The sequence below is a fragment of the Zea mays genome, chromosome 7, assembly GCF_902167145.1.
Source record: "Zea mays cultivar B73 chromosome 7, Zm-B73-REFERENCE-NAM-5.0, whole genome shotgun sequence".
NCBI lineage: Eukaryota > Viridiplantae > Streptophyta > Magnoliopsida > Poales > Poaceae > Zea > Zea mays.
Window position 1 is genome coordinate 74443499 of NC_050102.1, and position 25922 is coordinate 74469420.

Here is a 25922-nt window from a genome sequence, read left to right on the forward strand (position 1 = left end):
TCCCGTCCTGCACATCTCTCTCCTTTCTCCTTTCCTTCTCTTATTTCTCTCACACAAAACCCTTTCTATCACAAGGCGATCGATCCGACGCCTGCTCCTCTCTCTTCAGGGGCCGCCGCCGATAGTAGATCCCTCACCATGGCGGCGGCGGAGATCTCGGCGATGCTGGACCTTCTAGTTGCCTCCGGGGAGACGGAGCCGCCGGTACGCCGCCTCCGGTCGCCCGCGGCGCGCCCGGGGCTCGAGGCCCTAGCGGGGGCCCTCGCCGCCGGCCAGTCGGCTGACCCAGGCGCCGCACGCACCGTTCTCGCTGCCGCCCGAGCCGTCGTGTTTCCCGTCCTCCCTGCCTCAGGTGTGCTCTCCCGATCCCGCCCACCAAGTCCTTCCCGCTTCTCCCTCCTGGATGGATTCCCTGGGCCATGGGTTGTGGCTTTGCTGTTACGATCGCTAGTTTTGGATTTTTATCTGTATATAAGCTGAGTGCTAGACGCGCTGCTACTGATTTATCTTTTATTGCGTGATCGTAAATTGCTTATGCTAGTTAGAAAATAGACAGCAAGATAACTATCGCCATCTGTTTGATTGCTGATAGCTTCATATTAATTCTTCTTTCTTCTAGGAAGACATAGATATACTCATGCTTTAGTTGCTCTGTCCTTTTTTGGATTTTGATATGATGTTTTAGTTGCTTCATTTCTCTTTTGTTTTTGATATGATGTTAGTCTATAATCCACACTCTCTTGTTTGGTCTATATAGCATTGTTTAAAGTTCAAAGATGTTTCACACATAGCTCAAGGTTTTCTTTACTTAATACTCCCTTCGCCCCAAATTAAAATTCGTTTTTGCCTTTTAATGCATTCATACAATAATTAATGTATGTATTTTGTATATATATATGCCTAGATTCATCATCATCAATTTGAATATAGACTTAAAAAACAAGTGCTACAACGACTACTAAATTGAGACAGAGGGAGTATTAAGTAGCAGTCTCCCATTTTTCAGAAATCCTGAATATCGTTCCTGTTTCACTCTTTTAAGGCGTGGTCCACTTATGCATTCTGCTTGAGTCTTTATGTTTTGTGATGTGAGATTTATAGTTTTGCTTGTTCTTGGGAACCATTGGGCACTATGAAGTCATGAATGCTTGCTTTTTCTCTATACATTTTCATGAATCTTTTGATACTACAAAGAGACCCATTAGAACTACATTTAGTCAGTTGAGAACTTCATATGCAAATTTGCACTTCAAATGCATGCACTCATGCATGGATCAGGTTCACTATACTTCTCCCTGTGGTTGGCGAATCATTATTTATCTTTACCTAATTTTGAATTGGTTATATGCCTAAACTGCATGATTAGCAGTCAGTGGGGATTGACCACATTATTTCTTTACCGATATTTATCATTTGGTAGAAGTTGATGCTGTGGTGATCTGTAGTTCCTGCTTGCTAACTATGGAGCTAGGTGTTTAGATTTTGGACCACGTCAGAAATTAGCAAGACTAAAGCCCTATTTAGATCTGCTAATTCAGCAATTTTCCATAAAAAAAGCTTTGAGGAAGCCGAATGGATTGCTTCTGTTGTGCTTTTTTTTGTCCCATTGCTCTTTCTGGACTCTGGCTTTTCGTAGAAACAGCCCCCAGTCAGCTTCTTATTTTTTTCAACCTGTCCTGACACAGCCATGAGCCATCCAACACCTTCTTCCACCATGCCATCCTCAGCCTCGTCCCATCGTGCTGGCCTCCGCCTCTGCTTCCACTGTGCTGGTGGTGGCACTTCCCATTTGCCTCACTGCGTCCCGTCTTCAAGTCCCGCTCTGGTGGCATCGAGTTCCCCTGTGACCACCCTCAAGCTCCCCTAAACCACCACTGGCCTCCCCTCTGCCTCTGAGCCCCCAAAGCCAGCTCCTCTCCACTGGCAGATACCGGGCACCAGCCCCTTTACTAATCTGGGCAGTTGACGTTCACGGACGGTGCTGGTTACCTATGATGAACGGCAGAAGCTTATGACTGCATCCAGACTTTTTGTCGATTCTCCTTTATGATTTGACTTCCCATTTTAGGTGTGAAAGCAGTATAGTGCATCATGCTGGTATAGATTAAGATATCTCCTACTATCATAATTTGTTAATTCCTAAATTGGGTAAAGTTTGCCAGATAGTTTTGTTTCTGTGAGAGCTTCCTAATTAATGCAAAGTATTACCCAAATAATAAGCCTATTACTCCATGCTGAGATCTAGCTAAAGTAAACGCTCTGAACCTAGACACTAGCATGCACCTAGACATGTAGGATTATTTCCAATAATTTATAGGCATGAGAAAAACAAGGATATTAGTTTCATTGTTTACTGAGTTAAGTTCCTTATAGATATAAGCCCAATGTGAAAAGATAGTTTTTGTTGGATTAAAAGATTGTTCTTAGAGGCCAGGTGCCCCAAATAATTGGTCTACCAATGTATCTATTCAATTTCAAGCAAGGATAATGAATTTGTTACTTGTTAGTTTCCTCATGTTTCTCTTGTTACAGTGTCATCTCTAACATCTTGAAATATTCATATTCACATTCATCCATTTATCTGATTAGTAGAGATCTTTTGAGATTTGAATTGAACCTTGCAATTTTTTTGTCACCCTTTCAGTCAGCATTGTTTTAAGCTCGAGGATCAGCCCCTTGATGACCTGTGCCTTATTTACTTTGTGGTTCCTTCTTTCTCTGCTCTCTTGTTCTTTAGTGACGGAGTCTGGTTTCCTGTACCTTACTTTGAGCATCTGGATTGTTACTTCTTGGTTGTGCTCATTGCTCAGTATCTTGCTGCTTCTGGAAGTCTTTTGTCTTCTATTTTTCCCTTAGTATTGAATACCATCTTGAACAGTGGGTTTATATTGCATAATTGCAATGTATCAATTCTCCTCCCAAGCAGTTCGTATCAAATTAAATGATTGATGGAAACATGTAAATTAGTTCTGTAAATAGATTATTATATTAGATATGGTGCTGAGACTGGAGCATTGCTTATGGAGTTCTTGACAGGATCCTTGATGAGATACTAGGAAGTAATCTGTATTGCATTCCATGTCACTCTTGTGAAAAATTGGGCATTCCCTTAGTAAAAGCATTGAAGCTTCGACTCCTTTCTGATGCTTGGTGTTGAATAAATAAAATGGCAGAACTTGTTACAACGTAGATACAAAGTTGTATTTCTTCGAGACCATTTTCTTTTTCTTGCCTATTCATTACATGGTAACGACTACTATGCAATTAGACATTATGTGCAAGCGAGCCTCTTGGTCCGTTAGATCATGATCCAACCGTAGATATAAATGTGTTCTGTTAGGGGGGGGGGGTTGTATAAATCTACGTGAGGTGGTGGTGGAAGTGTTTAAGTGTTAAATTAATAGATTTTTCCAATTTTATTGCGCCCTTCTACTGTTTTCTGTCAATCTTTTAACCATTAGGGGTTTAGTGTAGCTTATGGTTTGATCTGTTTCTCACTTCTATTTTCTATTCTCAACCTTTTGTTATCAGTGGAGCAAGTAGACCCAACAGTTGTGGAGATTGTGGAGAGATCTTTGGAATTCTGTCTCTTACATCTAGAAAAATCATCATATGTGTGTGATGACTTTGGCTTACTGGTAAGTTCTGTTTGCTTGGTTTCAGTTAGTTGGGGTTACCATTCTGAGTTTCTGACCTTCAAAGAATAATTTGATTTGCTGTTGCCATTTTGTTTCCATCTTTGTTGAGCCAGCATTCTGCATAGATACTTGGAAGTCTGCTGCATTCTTTTGTTCTTGATTTGTTACAATTATGTCATATGATTGCAGAATGAGGTTGCCTGTTTTGTGGAATCTGTGTTGCTTAAAGGTACCCTCAATAAGGTATCCTCATTGGAACCCAGCATTATAAATGACATCATTGAGCAGTGGACATCTGTCCAAGCTGAAACTGAGCGCATGAGCCCACAAGGGAAATATTTCTGCTATCTAAAAGGTACACTCCTGAGGCCTTTCCATGCGAAGGGAATCAATGCACTGTACCTTTTCACTTGATGAGTTCTCACTTACCTTCAATTCTTTCTTACCAGGCTTCAACTGCTCGAAAAGTGAAGATGACCTTAAACAGTTTCATTTGGCCTTATTACCAGAATACTTGCAGCGAGATTATGTTATTTTAGAGAATTCCCAATCATGCAGTGCAGTATCTCCAAATGCCATGGTGCCATTAGCACAGCATTTTGCGGTTGCTCACTTATGTTGTATGCCACGCCTTCTTACACTGGTTCAGAAGCTTTGCCAGTCTCCCGCTTTGGAAATGGTTGAAGATGTAAACATTGGCTTGAGGTTGTCTTTCGCCCAAAGGATTTTGAAATTAGTCTGTGGTCTCACTATTGAGTTTCCTCCTGATGCCTCTGATGCCATGATGTTATCCTCAGTAGCGAGATGTGCTGATAGTCTTCCAGCCTTGTTTAGACTGAGGTTCAATTTCTCTAATCATGACAGAGTCTTTTCTGTAGATGGTGTTGGCACTATCTTGCTGCAGATACTGGAAGAATTTTTACAGGTAGTGCAAAATATTAGTGTTTGCAACAGTGATATCTGTTGTACAGTTAAAGCATGCATTCTTTCATCCATGCTGGAAATCTTCAGTCCTAATATATGGAGATATGAAAAATCGGGTGCTTGCTTGGTGCCTCCTTTATCTTATTCTCCTCACGTTGTTCAATTTGTGCTGCAACTTTTTAAAGACACCAAACGATGGACAAGTCGTGTTGACAGGGACAAACCTGACAAAGATGTCATGGATTATTCATCATGCAATAAATATTTAACTGACCTGTCTTGTCATGTCCGTTTGGAGGAGGTACCATTGCTGAAGAAATATACATGTGAGGATTATCTATGTCTTATCTTCCCTTCAGAACATCAATGGTTGAGTGGTTTAGTACATCTCACTTTTTTCCTCCATGAAGAAGGAGTGAAATCATCGACGAGTGAGAAGCAACATCTGAGTTGCTCCAAACAAGCAGTTGTGTCAGAATTGGAGTCTGTGGCAAGTCATGAGGAAGAAGCACTTTTTGGGAATCTATTTGCTGAAGTACGTCCTGCAGGATTAAATGAAAGTGCTGAACAGTCAACATCTCTTGGGAGCAGTCCATCTAACAGCCAGCAGAGGTTTATTCAGTTAGCTGCTGATCTGATGTGCTTTATGAAAACATCCATCTTCTCTCCTGAGTGGTCTAGTGTTATATATATGGATGCCTGCAGAAAATTCAGTACCTGTCATCTAGATCAATTTCTCTCAATACTTAAGTGCCAAGCCTGCTTCCCTGATGAAAGCAGCACTGGAAATATGATGTTGTCTTCTGAAAATAAATCATTGCACATTAATGCAGCTTGTTTTGAACTTCTACAAACATTTCTTGTTTGTGATGATTGTCCTGCTTCTCTAAGGGAATACCTTGTGGAAAAAGTGTTTAATGTTGAAAATGGGAAGTACTCCTATAACCACTATACGCTTGCCCTCGTTGTGCATGCTATGAGTTATGCAGCAAACTCAGGGTCTAATCTGGGGAGAAAGATTTTTGTTCAGTATGTTGCTTATCTTCTGGAGAAAGCAACTAATACATCATCCAGCTCATTAAATGTTAGTGATTTCTGCACAAGTCTCCCGTGTGCTTTTCATCTGGAAATTGTTTTGGTCGCATTCCATTTAACCACAGAGCCAGAAAGGACTGATTTGGTCAAAAGTGCACTCTCTTGCTTAGAAAAAATGAAACAGCCTGCGCCTGGTGTAACTGTGGCTGGACTGACAAGATGGGCATTGCTTCTATCGAGACTTTTGCTTGTCCTGCGCCATATGTTGCTGTACCCCTTCACACATCCATCATGGTTGTTTACAAGGTTAAGATCCAGATTGAGGGATATCCGGTTGAAGGAAGGCCATTCATGTTCCATGGATGGCTGCTTGCCATCCCTTGCCACTGTTATTGTTGAGGAAATGTTTGATGGCTCTGTAAAAAAGAGTTCTGTAGCTAGTAACTTGCTCCCTCAGTTAATTGATGTTACTCCAGTTCATGCCGAGTTCTATTTTGATAAAGCTGCTGTTGAAACTTTGGGGTTGAACTTGGCTTATTTGGGTGCAACTATGTCACAAATCCTTGGTTCTTGGAGTGGTAGAAGCCCTGAAGTTGCTGATGATCTCATTGTGGAAAGATATTTATTTTTGATTTGCTGGAGTACTCTCTCTGGTATAGGCAGTCAAGGCAATGATTCTGTTCTGAATAATTTTTACCTGGCGCCTGACTTTGCCGATGTCAATGCGTTCCTAACATTTGCTCTCAATATCAGCAACTGTGCATCTCATGTTGGTGTTGATCTGCCTGCATTAATATTTCTACTTCTAAAGTTATTGCACTCTGATATTCTTGGTTTAAGTACGCTGGAGAGTTGGGATTTCCCCAGGAAAGGTGCATGGCTTTCCTTTATTCTGTCTCACATTAATGCTGTTCTTTTGAGGCAGCAGACAGGTGGAGAAGCTGATGTGGATTCACACAGAATACAGGAGGTTCATGGCGAGGAGCTATTTACTCATGGGAAGAGTTTGTCTATATACATAACTGAGAACAGTGGACACTGTCTGGATATCTTATCTTCTCTTTTGGAGACCTACCTTCATACTTTTAAGAAAGCTTATCTGTCATTTTTTGACAATGGAACGCCTTCCTTGTATACTTGTTATCCATCTCTGCTGCTCAAGCATTCTGTCTTTGACAAATCCAAGCACCATCTTCTTTTTGAGAAATCTGCTTCATATTTGGAAATGCTGGAATCCATATGTAAGGTTTCATCAAGGATAGATAGAGTCGCCACAAAGCTAGGTGAAGGACAGAGAAAATATTATTTCCAGAAGTGCTTGTTACATGGATTTCCATCGGATTACAATTCTAGCAATAGTGCTCTCCTTTCTTGCATTCTGGTAATAAATGAGATCATGCAAACCTTTACTGGATATATGAAGGTTGCACGACAAGGAGACAGAGACCATGTCGATGAGGGTGCTATTTCCAAATTGCTTGGTATGGTGATGGATGTTAGATCTGATCAGATATTCGGACCTGTTCATGGAAACTGTGATAGTATATTTATGAGTCTAATTAACAACAGGAATGATCTTGTGAGATACAGTGAATTGTTTGTCTTGAAGCAGCTAGAAGGTTTCCTAGCAGACATAAACTTGAATGGTAGCATGGATAGCGGGGTAAAAGAGATTTTAGTTTCTACAGTTATTGATCTGGTCGAGGACCATCAATCTAAACCAGAGGTGTTTAAGTTTTTCCTAGGTGATGCAGAAGGGGCTCCTGATGGAGCAAGCCGTATTTTTGCATCTGGGCGTGCTGATATATCAGTCTTTATTGATGTTTTGGATTACAAATCTGAGCAGGTTAATTTGAAGATTATCCACTTGTTGACAGAAATATTAAGCAATGGTTTTTGTCCTAGTCTTAAAGAGAAGTTGCAAAATAAATTTATTGGAATGGATGTGCCCTGCTTTTCATCGTGGTTAGAATTTATAATATTGGGGCCTTCTGTAAAAGCTGAAAGCACAAATGGTACAGTTAGTCCTGCAATTAGAGAACTGACAGTAGATTTCTTTAAGCATCTCATATGTCCTCCATATGAAACATTAAACAAAGAATTTCAACATCACCTTTTCAACTCTATGCTACCATTGCTTGATCAAGCATTTTTGTCACGTGACCTCCAGATTGCTAGAGCATATTTCCATTTTCTTGTTCAACTATCAAGTGAGGAATCAGATTTCAAGCGCTTGTTTGAAAACACTCTGATGCTGATGGAGACAATGGTTGTGGATGAGGGTAAACTGCAAACTTTGAAGTTTCTATTTTCTTTTGTGGAGGCAGTGTTCGGTGATACTGGACTAAATAGAAGTGAGCTTAAGAGACTGTCATCAAAAACTTCTGGAAGCAGTTTTGGGTCAGGATCTCTGATCCCCAAACTGTTGAAAAATTCAGAAAACCTTGTCATTCGCACGAATCAATTAAGTAATACTGCTGATGATTGTGATGGTAGCTCTGGTGAGGAAGATGAAGATGATGGTACATCTGATGGAGAATTAGGGAGCATTGATAGAGATGAGGATGAAGATGGAAACAGTGAGAAAGCTCTAGCATCAAAAGTGTGCACATTTACATCTAGTGGCAGTAATTTCATGGAACAGCATTGGTACTTCTGCTATACATGTGACTTAACAGTTTCCAAAGGCTGCTGTTCAGTCTGTGCTAAGGTGTGCCATCGAGGGCATCGTGTTGTTTACTCCAGATCAAGCCGTTTCTTCTGCGATTGTGGGGCTGGAGGTGTTAGAGGTAGCAGCTGTCAGTGTCTGAAACCTCGGAAATTCACGGGCGCATCTACTGTATCACCGCCTGCTGCTAGCAGCTTCCACCCCATATTGCCATATCATGAGGATGTGGAGCAGATTTTGGATAGTGGCTCTGATTTTGAAGATGACATCTCTACTGATGCTGATAATACCATGAAGCTATCTGTGCCAAACGAATTCAGCAATGGGCTTGCGTTATTTCTTAAAAATCAGGATATTGAGGTTAGGGTGCTTGAAATCTGCAAAAAATTGCTGCCTACTATAGTCAGCCAAAGGGAGTTGAATCTCCTGAAAGACAGGAAAGTTTTGTTAGGAGGTGATGTGATGGTGTCACATTCCTTTGACATCTTCCAACTAAAGAAGGTATTTAAATGTGGATCATTGGACCTGAAGATCAAAGCTGATTATCCAAATTCTAGGGAGCTTAAGTCACATCTTGCTAATGGTTCTCTTGCTAAATTATTGCTCAGTATCAGCACTCGGGGTAAGCTTGCTGTTGGAGAAGGTGATAAAGTTGCTATATTTGATGTGGGACAAATCATTGGACAGCCTACTGCAGCACCTATTACAGCAGACAAAACCAATATGAAGCCCCTTTCCAGGAATATTGTCCGCTTTGAAATTGTCCATTTAGTTTACAATCCATTGGTGGACCATTACCTTGCTGTTGCTGGATATGAGGATTGCCAAGTGTTAACATTAAATAGTCGTGGTGAAGTAACTGATCGCCTTGCCATAGAACTTGCTCTGCAAGGACCATATATTCGTCGTTTGGAATGGGTTCAGGGTTCTCAGGTACAACTCATGGTAGTAACAAACCTGTTTGTGAAGATATATGATCTCTCACAGGATAATATTAGCCCCATGCATTATTTTACCGTAGCTGATGATGTGATAGTTGATGCAACCCTCGTCCCCTCCTCAATGGGGAAATTGGTGCTACTTGTTCTTTCTGAAAGCGGTGTTTTATATAGGCTGAATGTTACATTGGAGGGTGATATTGGTGCCAAGATATTGACTGAAACAGTCTTGGTCGAAGATGTCATATCCATGCATAGAGGGTTATCATTGTACTTCTCATCAACCTACAGGCTTCTTTTTGTATCTCACCAAGATGGTACAACCTTCATGGGACGTTTGAATGCTGATTCTTCATCAATAACGGAATTGTCATATATAAATGAGGATCATGATGGTAAATCTAAGCCAGCTGGACTCTACTGTTGGAGAGAGCTAGTAGCTGGCAGTGGTATCCTTACTTGCCTATCGAAATCTAAATCAAATGCTCCTCTTGTGGCGTTGTTGAGTCCTCATCAATTGGTTGCACAAAACATGAGGCACAATACTGGTGCAAATTCCTCAGTGGTTGGTGTTGCTGCCTATAAGCCTTTATCCAAAGATAAAACACATTGTCTTCTTTTGTATGATGATGGAAGCCTTCATATTTACTCTCATACACCTAGTGGAGGTGACGGTTCGATGAACCTTACAGCAGAGCAAACAAAGAAGCTGGGCAGCAGCATACTCAGCAGTAGAGCTTACACTGGCACAAAACCAGAATTTCCACTTGATTTCTTTGAGAAGACAACTTGCCTTACATGCGATGTTAAGTTCAATAGTGAAACAACAAAGAGTGGCGATTCTGAAAGCATTAAGCAAAGATTGACATCAGATGATGGGTATTTAGAGAGTTTGACACCTGCTGGCTTCAAGGTAGGATGTTCTATTCATACTGTGATTTTATTTTATGCAGTGGCCTAAACCAATTGATGTAGAGTAATATTTGGCAGTCCATTTTTTGTTTGTAGGTGGCTATTTCAAATCCTAACCCTGATATAGTCATGGTTGGTTGCCGGATTCACGTTGGCAACACATCTGCTAGCAATATTCCTTCTGAGATCACAATTTTTCATAGAGTCATTAAGCTTGATGAAGGCATGAGATCATGGTATGATATTCCATTTACTACTGCTGAATCACTTTTGGCAGATGAAGAGTTCACAATTACTGTTGGCCCAACATTCGATGGTTCATCTATACCTAGGATAGATTGTATTGAAATTTATGGCCGAGCCAAAGATGAATTTGGATGGAAGGAAAAAATGGATGCAGCGCTTGATATGGAAGCATTGGGTGGTAATGCTACTGGTGGTAGATCTGGAAAGAGACTCCAAATCGTGAAGGCTGCTCCTATCCAGGAGCAAGTTCTGGCAGATGCCCTTAGGATTCTCTCACGAATATACCTGCTATGCCAACCAAGTTGCTTTACTGACATGGTTGATGGAGGCATGGAACTTGATAATATGAAATGCCGAGCTTTACTGGAAACCATTTTTCAAAGTGACAGGGAACCTCTGCTACATTCCGCCGCATGTCGTGTCCTTCAGGCTGTGTTCCCAAAGAAGGACATGTACCATCATGTAAATACCAATTTTAATTGTCTATGATCTTATTTCCTATGGATCGATGTTCTCCCTCCGCTCCACCATTTTTGGTTAACTTATGGATTATGTTTGTACAGGTTAAGGACACCATGCGTCTCCTTGGGGTAATAAAATCACTCCCAGCAATAACTTCAAGAATTGGAGTTGGAGGTGCCGCATCGAGTTGGGTGATAAAAGAATTTATTGCCCAGATCCATACAGTTTCAAAAGTTGCATTGCACAGGAAATCAAACCTAGCCTCTTTTCTTGAAAGTCACGGTATTAATTGTACTTCTGACTTGTTTAACTAAATTTGTATGCTTGACTATTGCATGTTGACTTTTAGAAGGTTTGGATATTCTATTAATGCTGTCTGTTTTTGTTTCATCTTTTGTATGTTTTTTTTTTCAACCACACAGAACTTCACATCTTTATATTAATAAGGAAAAGAAAGCATCCAAAATAGACCGTTTACAAGAGAGGGTACATACACCCATGTTGTTTTTGGGATTAGATATTTACATTAATTTTTACCAATTAGCATAATGGCGTATGTTGCATTTATGTGAGTTGGAGAATGAAACCCTAACCCTAACTAGGGTTGGGACTGATATATATATCAATAGTTGTTGGCCCTGGCCCATTACACAAGGGTGTGACAGTAATTACAAGGGGCTAACTCCAAAACCCTAGACAGGTACTCTAACAATGTGCCCCCCTACATACACATAAAAATCATTTTGGAATGTACTGATTTTTTCATCGTGTCAATTATTTGCCTTCTTTTTTATGTTTTTGTATTTGCCTCCTTTATTTCTGTTCTGGAGATAATAACCTGCATGCTTAGTTAAGTTTCGTGAGAAGGTAGGCTAGATGATTCTGTAGGTTATCCTTCTTTTCTAACATGTGTAAACATGAGTAGTTTTACAGTTTAAATTACATGAAACTGCAAAGATGTCACATCAATTATTCTGCTGCCGCTGCTGCTTTTGTTGTTTTTGATGTGCAACCTTGCCAACTTTACTCTGCAATCTACATTTGTATGATTGTATCTACTAGTTTGAGCATAGAACACCGCAAATGTTTAGATACAATAATCAAGTGCTGAAATGTGAAACATTTCTAATTTAAAATATTTTCTAACATTCAAATTCAAATATTTATTATAATGACTATATTTTGCAGGTACAGAACTAGTCGATGGTCTTATGCAGGTATTCTGGTGTATATTAGATTTAGACAGGCCGGACACACAGACAATAAATAGTCTTGTTGTGCCTTGTGTGGAATTTATTTATAGCTATGCTGAATGCCTGGCTTTGCATTCCAATGAAAAAACTAGTGTGTCAGTGGGACCTGCAGTTGCTCTGCTGAAGGAGCTGCTCTTTGCACCATATGAAGCAGTACAGACATCTAGCAGGTGATTTTCTCTTCTACTGTTCATACATCAGTAAGAGTACCACAATTAATATTTGCTAGTTTTTCTTTTGTTTTTGTATCATTTTCTCACTTGTGTTTTATTGCTGCTTTCCAGTTTGGCTATCTCATCCCGATTTCTTCAAGTCCCTTTCCCCAAGCAGACAATGATAGCTAATGATGATGCTCCTGAAAACCAAGCTAAAGCAAGTGCTTCTGCTATGAATTCAACCAGTGCAAACTCTCAGGTTATGATTGAAGAAGATCCTGTCACATCATCAGTGCAATATTGTTGTGATGGCTGTTCCACCGTTCCTATACTTCGGCAAAGGTGGCACTGTAGCATATGTCCAGATTTTGACCTATGTGAAACTTGCTATGAGATACTTGATGCAGATCGTTTACCAGCACCCCATTCTAAAGATCATCCAATGTCAGCAATACCTATTGAAGTTGATACATTTGGAGGTGAAGGCAGTGAAATCCATTTCTCTGTCGATGAGCTAACAGATTCAGGTGTTCTTCATGCTGATAGGAGTGTTCAGACCTCCCCATCATCAATTCATATATTTGATGCAAGTGAGTCTGCAGACTTACCTGAGACTATTACAGACCAGGCAACTGTTTCGATTTCTGCATCAAAACGTGCCATTAACTCCCTGGTACTTAACCACCTAATTGAAGAGCTTAGAGGCTGGATGGGGACCACTGCTGGTACTCGAGCCATACCTTTAATGCAGTTATTCTACAGGCTTTCTTCTGCTGTTGGTGGTCCTTTCATGGATAGTTCAAAGCCAGAAAATTTTGATTTGGAGAAGTTTGTGAAGTGGCTAATGGATGAAGTCAACATAAATAAACAGTTCCCTGCCAAAACACGATGCACATTTGGTGAAGTATTGATCCTTGTTTTCATGTTCTTCACACTTATGTTCCGCAACTGGCATCAACCTGGGAGTGATAATTCTCATTCAAAGTCAAGTGGGAGCTCTGATTTGACAGATAAAGGTCCTGCTCAGGTTCTGGGATCAACAACAATAACTCTTCCGTCATCTAGTGCTGACCTGGATAAAAATGAGTTTGCTTCCCAGTTAGTCCGTGCCTGTTCTGCCCTCAGGCAGCAGAAATTTTTGAATTATCTTATGGATATTCTGCAGCAACTTGTTCATATTTTCAAGTCATCATCCATAAATGGAGAAGCTGGTTCTTCTGGTTCAGGCTGTGGATCCCTATTGACAATAAGAAGAGAGCTGCCAGCTGGAAATTTCTCTCCCTTTTTTTCAGATTCATATGCTAAATCTCATCCAACTGATCTGTTCATGGACTACTACAAATTATTGTTGGAGAATACTTTCCGGCTTGTATATAGTATGGTTAGACCAGAAAAGGAGAAGTCTGCTGAGAAGGATAGATGCTACAAGGTTCCCAACACTAAGGATCTAAAGTTGGATGGATATCAAGATGTGCTTTGCAGCTATATTAGCAATCCTCATACTGCATTTGTCCGGAGATATGCAAGGAGGCTCTTCCTTCATTTATGTGGCAGCAAGACTCACTATTACAGTGTGAGGGATTCGTGGCAATGTTCCCATGAAGTTAAGAAACTTAATAAGATCATAAACAAGTCTGGGGGTTTCAGAAATCCTGTGCCTTACGAGAGAAGTGTCAAGCTCATAAAATGTTTATCTACTCTTTGTGATGTGGCTACGGCAAGACCAAAAAATTGGCAAAAGTTCTGTTTGAAGCACATGGATCTTCTTCCATTTCTCATGGACAATGTTTATCATTTCAGTGAAGAGTGTGTTATTCAGACTCTCAAGCTTCTAAATCTGGCTTTCTATTCAGGAAAAGATGCTAATCATAATGCACAAAAAGCAGAGACTACTGATCTAGGAGGTTCTACGAGGACTAGCTCACAGTCTCCAGATATGAAAAAGAACCGGAAGGCTGATGATGGTTCTGAAGGTTCCTCAGAAAAGTCGTGCATGGACATGGAACAGGTTGTAGAGATGTTCAGTGATAAGGAAGGTGACATGTTGAAAAACTTTATCAACATATTCTTACTAGAATGGAACTCAGCAGGTGTCCGTCATGAGGCTAAATGTGTTCTATTTGGAGTGTGGTACCATGCAAAAAACCGACTTAGGGAGACAATGCTATCGATTCTGCTACAGAAGGTAATACATCTTCCTTTATATGGACAAAACATTGTTGAGTACACTGACCTCATCACCTGTTTACTTGGGAAAGTGAACGACTTCAGTGCAAAGCAGAATCACTCTGAACTTGTGAATAAATGTTTGACATCTGAGGTCATAAGCTGCATCTTTGACACACTCCATTCTCAGAATGAGCTATTGGCAAATCATCCAAATTCACGTATATACAACACATTGAGTTGCTTAGTGGAGTTTGATGGCTATTACTTAGAGAGTGAGCCTTGTGTTACCTGCAGCTGCCCTGATGTTCCGTATTCAAGGACGAAGCTTGAAACCCTCAAGTCTGAGACAAAATTTACTGACAACAGAATTATAATAAAATGCACTGGAAGCTTTACTATACAGTCAGTTACAATGAACGTTTATGATGCTCGTAAGTCTAAATCGGTCAAAGTACTTAACCTGTATTACAACAACAGGCCTGTGACTGACTTATCAGAATTGAAGAATAATTGGACTCTTTGGAAGCGTGCTAAGAGCTGCCATCTTACATTTAATCAGACAGAATTGAAGGTTGAATTTCCCATTCCGATTACAGCATGCAATTTCATGATTGAACTTGATTCATTTTATGAGAATCTTCAAGCTTCTTCCCTTGAGTCACTGCAATGCCCACGGTGTAGCAGGTCTGTCACTGATAAACATGGCATATGTAGTAATTGCCATGAAAATGCATATCAGTGCCGGCAGTGTAGAAATATTAACTATGAAAATCTTGACTCTTTTCTCTGCAATGAGTGTGGATACAGCAAATATGGTCGTTTTGAATTCCACTTCATGGCAAAACCTAGTTTTTCATTTGACAACATGGAAAATGATGATGACATGAGAAAAGGATTGGCAGCAATAGAGTCAGAGTCAGAAAATGCTCATAGGCGGTACCAGCAACTGATGGGATTTAAAAAGCCTCTCATCAAACTTGTGTCAAGCATAGGTGAACAGGAGGTAGACTCGCAGCAGAAGGATGCTGTCCAGCAGATGATGGTGTCCTTGCCTGGGCCCACATGCAAGGTAAATCGCAAGATTGCACTTCTTGGTGTTCTATATGGTGAAAAATGCAAAGCCGCTTTTGATTCTGTGAGCAAAAGTGTTCAGACATTGCAAGGGCTCCGCCGTGTTTTAATGACATATCTACACCAAAAAAGTTCTAGTGACACCAATGCATTACCAGCATTTTCAATACCAAGGTCTCCAAATAGTTGTTATGGGTGTAGCACCACGTTTGTTACACAATGCTTAGAGTTATTACAAGTGCTTTCAAAACATGAAAACTGCAGGAAGCAGCTTATAAGTGCTGGAGTTTTGTCAGAGTTATTTGAAAACAACATTCATCAGGGCCCTAGGACAGCACGCACTCTTGCTAGGGCTGTGCTATCTTCGTTTTCTGAAAGTGATGAAGATGCAGTTCATGAATTGAACAACTTGATTCAGAAGAAAGTGATGTATTGCCTTGAGCACCATCGTTCCATGGACATTGCACAATCAACACGAGAAGACTTACTGCTGCTATCAGAGACTTGTGCTCTTGTGGATGAGTTTTGGGAGGCACGATTACGTGTCACCTTTCAACTGTTGTTCTCTTCTATTAAGGTTGGAGCAAAACATCCTGCAATTTCGGAACATATTATTCTTCCTTGTTTGAGGATAATTTCTCAGGCTTGCACGCCTCCAAAATCTGATTGTGGGGACAAAGAGTCAGGTTTGGGAGTATCTAGCTTGACGTTGCACTCTAAGAATGATGATACAACTGGTAACACAGCATCTAATAACCCCAATACTAAGATTCAGTCAGATATATCTGGAAAAATTTATGATGGAAGTCGAAGAGACCAGGATATTCCACTTTTGAGCTATTCTGAATGGGAGGGCGGTGCGTCATATTTAGATTTCGTCCGGAGGCAGTACAAAGTATCCCAGGCAGTGAAAGGATCTGCTCAGAAGACACGCCATGATTCATATAAGTCTGACTATCTGGTTCTCAAATATGGACTCAGATGGAAGCGTCGTGCATGTTTGAAGTCAAGTAAGAGTGACTTCTCAAAATTTGCCTTGGGCTACTGGGTATCAGACTTGATCTTGAGTTCGTGTTCCCAGTCAATAAGATCTGAGATTTGCACTCTCATAAGCTTGCTATGCCCATCTAACTCTCCTAGACAATTTCAGTTATTGAACTTGCTCATGTCACTACTTCCTCGAACACTCTCAGCTGGTGAAAGTGCAGCAGAGTACTTTGAGTTACTAGGGACAATGATTGATTCAGAGTCTTCTCGTCTATTCCTAACTGTTCGTGGTTGTTTGACAACATTATGTTCTTTGATAACAAAAGAAGTGTCCAATGTTGAATCACAGGAGAGAAGCCTAAGCATTGATATCTCACAGGGATTCATTCTCCATAAGCTTGTTGAGCTCCTGAACAAGTTTCTTGAAGTTCCCAATATCAGAGCAAGGTAAAGCTCTTGTTTGTGCTCCTAAATAATCTACCAATATGCCTGGTTACTTTTTGATGTCCTTACCTATTTCCCCACATACTACAGGTTTATGAGTGATAGGTTACTATCTGAGGTGTTGGAAGCTTTTTTGGTGATCCGTGGGCTTGTCGTGCAAAAGACAAAGTTAATTAATGACTGCAATCATCTTTTGAAAGACCTTCTTGATAGCTTGCTTCTTGAGAGTACTGAAAACAAACGTCAATTTATTCGTGCTTGCATCTCTGGATTGCAGAGGCATGTGAAGGAAAAAAAGAGACGGACGTCTTTGGTATGAGCACATTTTTTTTTTCTTTTTGGATATTGTACTTATAGTTTGATAGCAACTCTAAAGTCTAAACATATAGTGCACTCTATCCATTTCATGTAGGGTATTTTAGAATCCTTAATTCTAAAAGTTAAACATTGTAAACTTTGGTCATCCCTTAGTCTAAATATAATATGTTTAGTGCACAAAAGATGTATCAATAAATTTGTATTTACCATGTCTTTTAGTAAGATGTTGGTTTGTAGTTAATTATAATATACTGTACGATGAATTAATGGTCAAACCACACCTTGAAAAACTTTCAAATCGTAATACACCTTGTAACAAGAACTGGAGGGAGTAATTTATTTAATATCTTGCCATGTTCTCTCACCAGAAATTTTCTTTTGCAGTTTATTTTGGAGCAACTCTGCAATCTGATTTGCCCAGTGAAACCAGAGCCTGTTTATCTTTTGATACTGAACAAGGCACATACTCAAGAAGAGTTCATCAGGGGTTCTATGACAAAGAACCCATACTCCAGTGTGGATGTTGGCCCTCTAATGCGGGATGTGAAAAATAAAATATGTAACCAGCTTGATTTAATTGGACTTTTGGAGGATGATTATGGTATGGAATTATTAGTTGGTGGTAGTATAATCTCACTTGATCTGAGCATTTCCCAAGTCTATGAGCAAGTATGGAGGAAGCACCATGGTCAAACTCAACATTGTTTGTCCAATGTCAGCGCAATAACTGGTGCTTCATCTATCAGAGATTGCCCACCAATGACAGTGACCTACAGACTGCAGGTTAGCTATGAAGATCAATGTTTCTGTTTTCTTTACTTTAAATATTTATGTTTTTTATTATCACCTAGTTGGTCCAAGGGATCTTGTGTAGTTTCCACTAATACCCGGAACTTCTGTGTCGTTTTTGATATATTGATGTGCATCTACTATATACTCTCTTTTAATATAATGAGACCTTGATTTCTTGTGTGCCCTGCATACAGGTGTGTTTTTCTTTCTCTTACTATTTATTGCGCCTGTTGTGATTCTTTGCTTTGTGATTCTTGGTATAGTTTCCACTAATACCCGGAACTTCTGTGTGTCGTTTTTGATAAATTGATGTGCATCTACGATATACATTCTTTTAATATAATGAGACCTTGATTTCTTGTGTGCCCTGCATACAGATGTGTTTTTCTTTCTCTTAGTATTTATTGCGCCTGTTGTGATTCTTTGCTTTTTTGGGTTTGCACTTTGGGACATTTCTTGATCGATTCATAGACGTCTGATTTTATTCACAATGCTTCAATATAATGTTCATAAGACATTCATATTTTACGATCAGGGTTTAGATGGTGAAGCTACTGAGCCTATGATTAAAGAGCTGGAAGAGGAAAGGGAGGAATCACAAGATCCTGAAATCGAGTTTGCTATAGCAGGTGCTGTTAGGGAATGTGGAGGCCTTGAGATTATTTTGAGCATGATTCAGGTATGCACGTTTTTTAAGTTTATACATTGAGTTCGTTACCTGTATCTTTTGTTCTCCCTCCAATCCACTGTGCATACCCACATGAATTTGAAAAATAATGTTAATTTTATATTCCAGTTTTGTTGACAAGGCTTGAGATTGACCACTTATGTTTTAATGTTCTTATATTTTTTCGGCAGAGCCTGCATGATGATGAGTTCAGGTCTAATCAAGAAGAGTTGACTTCTGTTCTTAACCTTCTAAAATATTGTTGCAAAATCCGTGAAAATAGGTGTGCACTGTTATGTCTGGGTGCTTTGGGTTTGCTTCTTGAGACAGCTAGACGCGCATTTTCTGCGGACGCAATGGAACCTGCTGAAGGTATTCTACTAATTGTAGAAAGTCTTACTATGGAAGCTAATGAGAGTGACATAAGCATTGCCCAAAGTGTTTTTACAACTAGTACTGAAGCGATTGGCGCTGGTGAGGAGGCCAGGAAAATTGTTCTCATGTTTTTGGAGAGAATATGTCATCCTTCAGGTGCCAAAAAATCAAACAAGCAACAAAGGAATGAGGAGATGGTGGCAAGGATCCTGCCGTACTTGACCTATGGGGAACCAACAGCTATGGAAGCTCTTATTCAACATTTTGAGCCCTACCTTAGGGACTGGTCTGAATTTGATCAATTGCAGAAGCAACATGAAGATAATCCAAAAGATGATAATATAAGCCAAAAGCTGTCAACACAGCGATCTGCTATCGACAACTTTGTTCGTGTATCAGAGTCACTCAAGACTAGTTCATGTGGTGAGAGGCTAAAGGATATTATTCTGGAGAAGGGCATCACAAAAGCTGCTGTTGAGCATGTAAAGGAAAGCTTTGCTTCTGCTGGACAGACTGGCTTCAGAACAAGTGAAGAATGGACAACAGGCTTAAAACTGCCATCTATTCCACCCATTCTGTCAATGTTGAAGGGGCTGGCTAAGGGCCATCTGCCTACACAGAAATGCATTGATGAAGAAGGCATATTACCACTGCTCCATGCTCTGGAAGGGGTGCCTGGTGAAAATGAAATTGGTGCAAGAGCAGAAAATCTTTTGGATACACTAGCCAATAATGAAAATAATGGTGATGGCTTCCTTGGAGAGAAGATTCAAGAGCTGCGGCACGCTACAAGGGATGAGATGCGTCGCCGTGCTCTTGAGAAAAGAGTGATGCTACTTCAGGTAACTCTTGTAGTTTCATCAGCTGCTATGTTACTGATGTTATCCATCCTGTTTCAGATGTTCTATTCCGCAAATGTTTCTAATCATAACTGTTAGGTTCCGAATACTACATATACACATTAATGGGCACTGCCTTTTTTCCAACATTATACCAGGGAATGGGAATGCGCCAAGAATTTGCTTCTGATGGAGGTAGACGTATTGTTGTATCTCAGCCTACAATTGAAGGTTTGGATGATGTGGAAGAAGAGGAGGATGGTGTAGCCTGTATGGTTTGTAGAGAAGGGTACACCTTAAGACCAACAGACATGTTGGGAGTCTATGCATTCAGTAAACGAGTGAACTTAGGTGCAACAAGTTCTGGTAGTGGCCGTGGGGACTGTGTTTACACCACTGTTAGCCACTTCAACATCATACACTACCAATGCCATCAGGAAGCTAAACGAGCTGATGCTGCACTGAAGAATCCCAAAAAGGAATGGGACGGTGCTACCTTGCGAAACAATGAGACATTGTGCAATTGTATCTTTCCATTGAGGGGGCCATCTGTTCCTCTTGGGCAGTACACTAGGTGTGTTGATCAGTACTGGGACCAATTGAATTCTCTTGGACGAGCTGATGGGAGTCGCCTCCGGTTGTTGACATATGACATTGTGCTGGTATGCAATGCTGACTTCAGTTATAATAGATTATTGTTCTAAAACAATGCAAAAATTCCTAGTCGTATATTTCATTCTGATTCAATTTGTGTGAACTGCACTTTGTGTTATTGCTTAGATTTTGCTTTACCTCATGCTCAGGTTTAAATTCTCTTGCTGAGAAGTCGAAATATTCCATGCAATGTGCAGGCCTTTTTTTTGTCCCTGAAATCAATTGTTGCATTGACATGCAAGATAAAGGCTTTTTTATTTTGAAAGTTGGATAACATATTGCTTTTTCTTGTTTCTTTTTTTATTGTTGTCTTTTTTTCTATATTAATAAAAAGAAGAAAGATACAAGGTCCATCTAGACCCAGGTACAAAGGTCCACCTCACAGCGGCCAGAATCTAGCATACACAAAATGATCCATCTACCAACAAGAGAACTTAATCACCACTGGGAGGGGGCTGCAAGGATTACCCCTTTTCCCAGAAAACTCCCATATCCGACACTCCTCCCCAGCATGAGTTATAACTACAACAATACTAGGAGAGAGGCCGTCAAAAACACATCTATTTCTATAATTCCACAACACCCAGACACCCAAAATAATAAGGGAATTGAGACGATCCCTGAGAGGACCTTTAAGGGCTTGTTCGGTTAGCTCTCCATCCATGTGGATTGAGTGGAATTGTGTGAGTTTAAATCCCAAGCAAGTCAAACTTCTTAATTTTCCAATCCCATCCAATCCATGGGTAACGGGATTAATCGAACAAGGCCTAACAGTTTCACTGACTTCTTCCCACCAAGCCATGAAACTACGAGTGGTTGGTTGCGGTGCTTTGGAGACCAAATTGCCTAAGAATGAGGAACCAACATTCTCTCGAGAAGACACAAGCCACAAGAAGATGATCAATTGTCTCCCCCTATTGATCACAAAGAGGACATCTTTCTGGGTGATCAAGGCGTCCAGCACTTCTTAAGGGCAGCCAACCACATGAAGAAACGACATTTTGGCGGTGCCCAGGATTTCCAAATCCTCTCATAAGGTTCAAATTGCACAGATCTAAGAGACCCTCATAGGCCGCTTTAGCCGAGTATTTGCCATTAGCAGCCAAACGAAAAATATGCTTGTCATATTTATCTAGATGAAGCACAACCTGTGCAACAATGTCCCAGAGGTGAAGGAAATCTGCTGACTCCAACTTACAATCCCCCACGTATGTCATTTATCCATAGATTCTCTGATTGCCTCTTGCACTGTCCTCTTGTTAACCATTCTTCTAGGAATAATCTCCATAAGGCGAGGGGCAACATCAGCTACACGCTGCCCTCCAATCCATCGATCACTCCAAAAGAGGGTAGAGGCCCCATTGCCGACCTCAGAATGCATGGCCATTTTTAAAAATTCTCGAATTTTTCTCGGAACATGAAAAGGTAGAGAGGCCCATGGACGGTTTGGCTCAGTTTTTTGCAGCCAAGCCCATCTCATTTTAATAGCCCATCCCAGATGCTGAAAATACCCAATCCTCCGAGATCAAGGGGTCTACAAACTTTTCCCAAGCGACAAGACAATGTCCTCCTCTAACCTCTTTTCGACCATGCCAAAGAAACCCTTTTCTGATTCTATCAATGTCCTTGACAGTTGAAGATGGCAAATCCACAACCATGGCAATTTAAATTAACATCCCTGTCATAACAGACTACACCAAAACACGTCTTCCTGCTTTTGTCAACAGATCAGCTTTCCATCCAGGAAGTTGATTTGCAATTTTGTCCACAATAGTCTGAGCTTGCTCCCTCTTCAACTTATGAAGAGAGAGGGGCAAACCATGATATTTGCAAGGAAAACCAGCTATCTGGCAAGGCCAAAAATGATTACAACCTCGAGATCATCGTCTTGATACCTGATGGGATAGACATTAGATTTCTGGTTGTTATTGTAGAGCCCAGAAGCCTCGCCAAAAAGTTGAAGGATGTCTAAAGTAACATTAATATCCTCAGCCACTGGATGTATGAAAAGAACCACATCATCAGCAAAAAGGGAGATACGATGTTGCAAAAGCCTAGATGAAAGAGGCTGCAACAAACCTTCATCTGCTTTAGAAAAAGCCGATCAAGCACATCAATCACTAGGACAAAAAGAATCGAAGAAAGTGGGTCACCTTGCCGAAGCCCTCTCTGATGTGTGATGGTGCTCCCAGGGTGGCCATTAAGCAGCACACGAGTGGAGGAGGTAAGGAGCTGCCCAGACAAGATGTCTCTCCACACTTGACCAAAACCCAGTCTCTGCATGACCTCAAGGAGGAAGGGCTAGGATACCGAATCAAAGGCTTTAGTTATATCTAGCTTGAGCATCAATGTTGTTGTCATTCCATTCCATTCTGTGCTAACAATATACTCTTATCGGTTCCAGAAATTGTTGACCACTATAATATTCAAGTGTCAGTGATTTCTCATCCTTCATCATAAGTGCATCTATCATTAAATTTTGTTAAAGACGTCAGTGGTTAAGATGCATATTTGAAACTATACTGATGTATGAAATAGAACTATAGCATTGGTCTATAAAATAAAATTCGAAGTATCACCTGCACTTTACTTTGTTCAGCAAAAGTTTTGGATTATTTATATTCATATTATACATGATTGTTCTCACAAGATGACGCTTTTGGTTCCTCCAGATGCTAGCAAGGTTTGCAACAGGCGCTTCGTTTAGCACAGACTGCAAAGGTGGGGGGAGGGAGAGCAACTCCCGGTTTCTTCCATTCATGGTCCAGATGGCTTCTTATCTTTCTGATGGAAGTGCCAACCAGCAGCGTCATGTGATGGCCAAAGCTGTCACCACCTACTTGTCCGGCTCCCCAACACTGGAATCTCCTATTCGAGTTTCAGCATCTCTCTCTGGGTCCCGTGGTGGTTCAGGTTCCTCTGAGGAGACTGTACAGTTCATGATGGTTTATTCACTTCTGTCGGAGTCATACGAGAGTTGGCTCCAACACCGCCCTGTGTTTCTACAGAGGGGCATCTACCATGCCTACATGCAACATAGGCACGGGCGGTCGACCCTCAAGCTGTCATCGGACTCGTCATCATCAGCAGTTCGGGCAGACGAAAGTTCATCCTCTGATACAAGTGACAACAAGAAGCTCTTCGCCATAGTCCAGCCGATGCTGGTGTACACCGGCTTGATTGAGCAGCTACAACAGTTCTTCAAGAAGGGCAAATCGTCCAGCTTGATCAAGACGGATGAGAAAGATGAATCCTCTGCCAGCCTCCAGCAATGGGAGATCCAGATGAAAGAGAAGCTGGGCAACATGAAGGAGATGGTGGGGCTGTCCAAGGACCTGCTCTCATGGCTTGAAGACATGACCTCGTCAGGTGATCTGCAGGAGGCCTTTGATGTGATGGGGGCATTGACGGATGTATTCTCGAGTGGTTATGCGACATGCGAAGGTTTTGTCCGGGCGGCCATGAATGCCAGCAGGAGCTGGTCGTGAGAACGGAATGGAGGTTTATATGCCTTGTGCCTGTCTGTTTTGTTTCTATGGGTATGCAGCTGTAAACATTATTGCCTTTTTCGTGGCCCTGGAGAGAGACAAAATGAGGCCCTTGTATCTTGACAAATGAACGTTGTATCTGCCGTGTTTGTTAAGTGACAGTGCATGTCAATGCTGGTTGCATTGGATTGGTGGATGATAAGTGAGTAATGACGATTACTGAGTTAGAAGAATGTCGCGCATGGAAGGACTACTTTAGAGTTAGAATGTCGCCCATGAAAGATGCTATGTGCAGAAACTAAAAACAACCACTGCTTATGCTCAATGGCTAATTACGCGTCCTTTACCACACGCCCTTGCCTTGCTAAGACACCATCGTCGGCAGTGGTGGATCCATGATTGATTTAAGAGGGAGGCTACTAAATTAAGGTTATAATTTTTTTAAACCAAACAAAAAATATAATCGATGTTTAATATAATATAGGAAGCAAGATATAATTTAAACATTTAAAAAATAATTGTTTTAGAATTAGAAGCATTTTCTTCTGGTTACTAAGCTAAGGCTATAAAAATCCACACGACTCTCTTCTGGTTACTAAGCTAAGGCTATAAAAATCCACCATCATTCATATCTAGCTCAATACGTGGTCTATTCTGTTCTACACGACTCTTGTTTGTCCCAATTGTTTTAGAATTAGAAGCATCTTTCTTCTGGTTCTTGATGAGAAATTTGTCCATCTTATTCCTATAAACATGGGACTACTACTAAATAAATAGTCAAATCAAAACTTCAAATCAAAGCAATTAAGCAAACAATAGCACACGCCTGCACTGTAGCTTCACTGCTTGCTTGTCTGCTTCACATCACAGCTAAGAGCTAACAGCTTCACCTTCGGTCTTCGGATGCTCGTCTGCTCCGGTCCACGGTCCACCGCGCTCTCGATTCCCGTCTCTCGAGCCGCCGAGCGCCCGAGCGCACGGTCGCTAGTCGCAACTCGCACGACGGCACGGAGGTTCGCACGGAGCCACGAAGACGGAGGTACGTGGCCGGCGCGAGACGACGCGAGACCCCGAGAGGCGAGAGGCACGCGGCCAGCGGCTCGGCGGTTGGCGACTCCGCGGCTAGCGTAGTGGCGGCTGGGGGGAGGACAGAGGAGCGGCTGAGCGGACGTCGGGACGTGAACGCCATGAACGTGAATACCTGATGGGCCTATTCGCTGGAGTAACTGGGCCGCGACCGGGGTTGCAGCCCAAGTAGCCTCGGACGCAGATCCGCCCCTGATCATCGGCAAGGGCTCGAGAGACGTGGAGCCATATAGGACCGTTCGGTTCTTGGACATCCAATATGAGGTGGTTATGGTCGTGGCGACGATCCTTGGACATCCAAGGCGAGGTGGTTATGGTCATGGCTACCGTTGGTTGCAGGTGATTCCTAGTGGTGAACAACGACGACTGCGATGCGAGCAGCGACGCGAGCTTCGACTTGTTCGAGTTGGAGAGGGTTGTTTGATTTCAAATAGGTAGAGAGGGTGAACTGTAAAGTTGTCTTCCTTTTTATTGGCAAGCTCAAGGAATTTGTCAAGGCCGTGGCGCTGTACTAGGCAATGAGGGAGACATGTTGTGTGTTCTCAGACCGGTGGTGGCCTCGATGCATACCTTCGTTATGTACATGACTGAAAGAAGCTGTTTCACATGCTACTTCGGCCGAAGGCCAGCTTTGTCTATCCTTCATATGGTACCTAAAACACACTTTCTTAAATCGAAGATAAGGTGATTTGAGGATCTTTGGCAAGGTGGCCCCCACAGTAGCCCATTGAGGAATGAGTTCGTTTTTCATAACGAGTTTAGACCGTAGAGAATATGATTGGGAGGCCTCGCATCGAAGGC

The 25922-nt window shown here is 41.4% G+C and overlaps 1 protein-coding gene across 1 annotated transcript; it reads left to right on the forward strand.

Annotated features, from left to right (window-relative positions):
- Positions 1-24249, forward strand: LOC103633920 (auxin transport protein BIG). Its single transcript, XM_020540740.3, has 14 exons — positions 1-352; positions 3532-3638; positions 3828-3993; positions 4088-10116; positions 10212-10823; positions 10925-11105; positions 12012-12246; positions 12361-16905; positions 16993-17215; positions 17605-18003; positions 18548-18691; positions 18871-19896; positions 20052-20555; positions 23220-24249. The coding sequence occupies exons 1-14, from the start codon at positions 139-141 to the stop codon at positions 24033-24035; spliced, it is 15201 nt and encodes a 5066-aa protein (XP_020396329.1). The 5' UTR covers positions 1-138; the 3' UTR covers positions 24036-24249.
- Positions 24250-25922: the final 1673 nt, after the last annotated feature.

Coding starts and splice junctions, on each gene's coding strand:
- LOC103633920 (XM_020540740.3), top strand. CDS start 139: ATGGCGGCGGCGGAGATCTCGGCGATGCTGGACCTTCTAGTTGCCTCC. Junction 10,117..10,211: donor TGACACCTGCTGGCTTCAAG/GTAGGATGTTCT, acceptor TTTTGTTTGTAG/GTGGCTATTTCAAATCCTAA. Junction 10,824..10,924: donor AGAAGGACATGTACCATCAT/GTAAATACCAAT, acceptor ATGTTTGTACAG/GTTAAGGACACCATGCGTCT.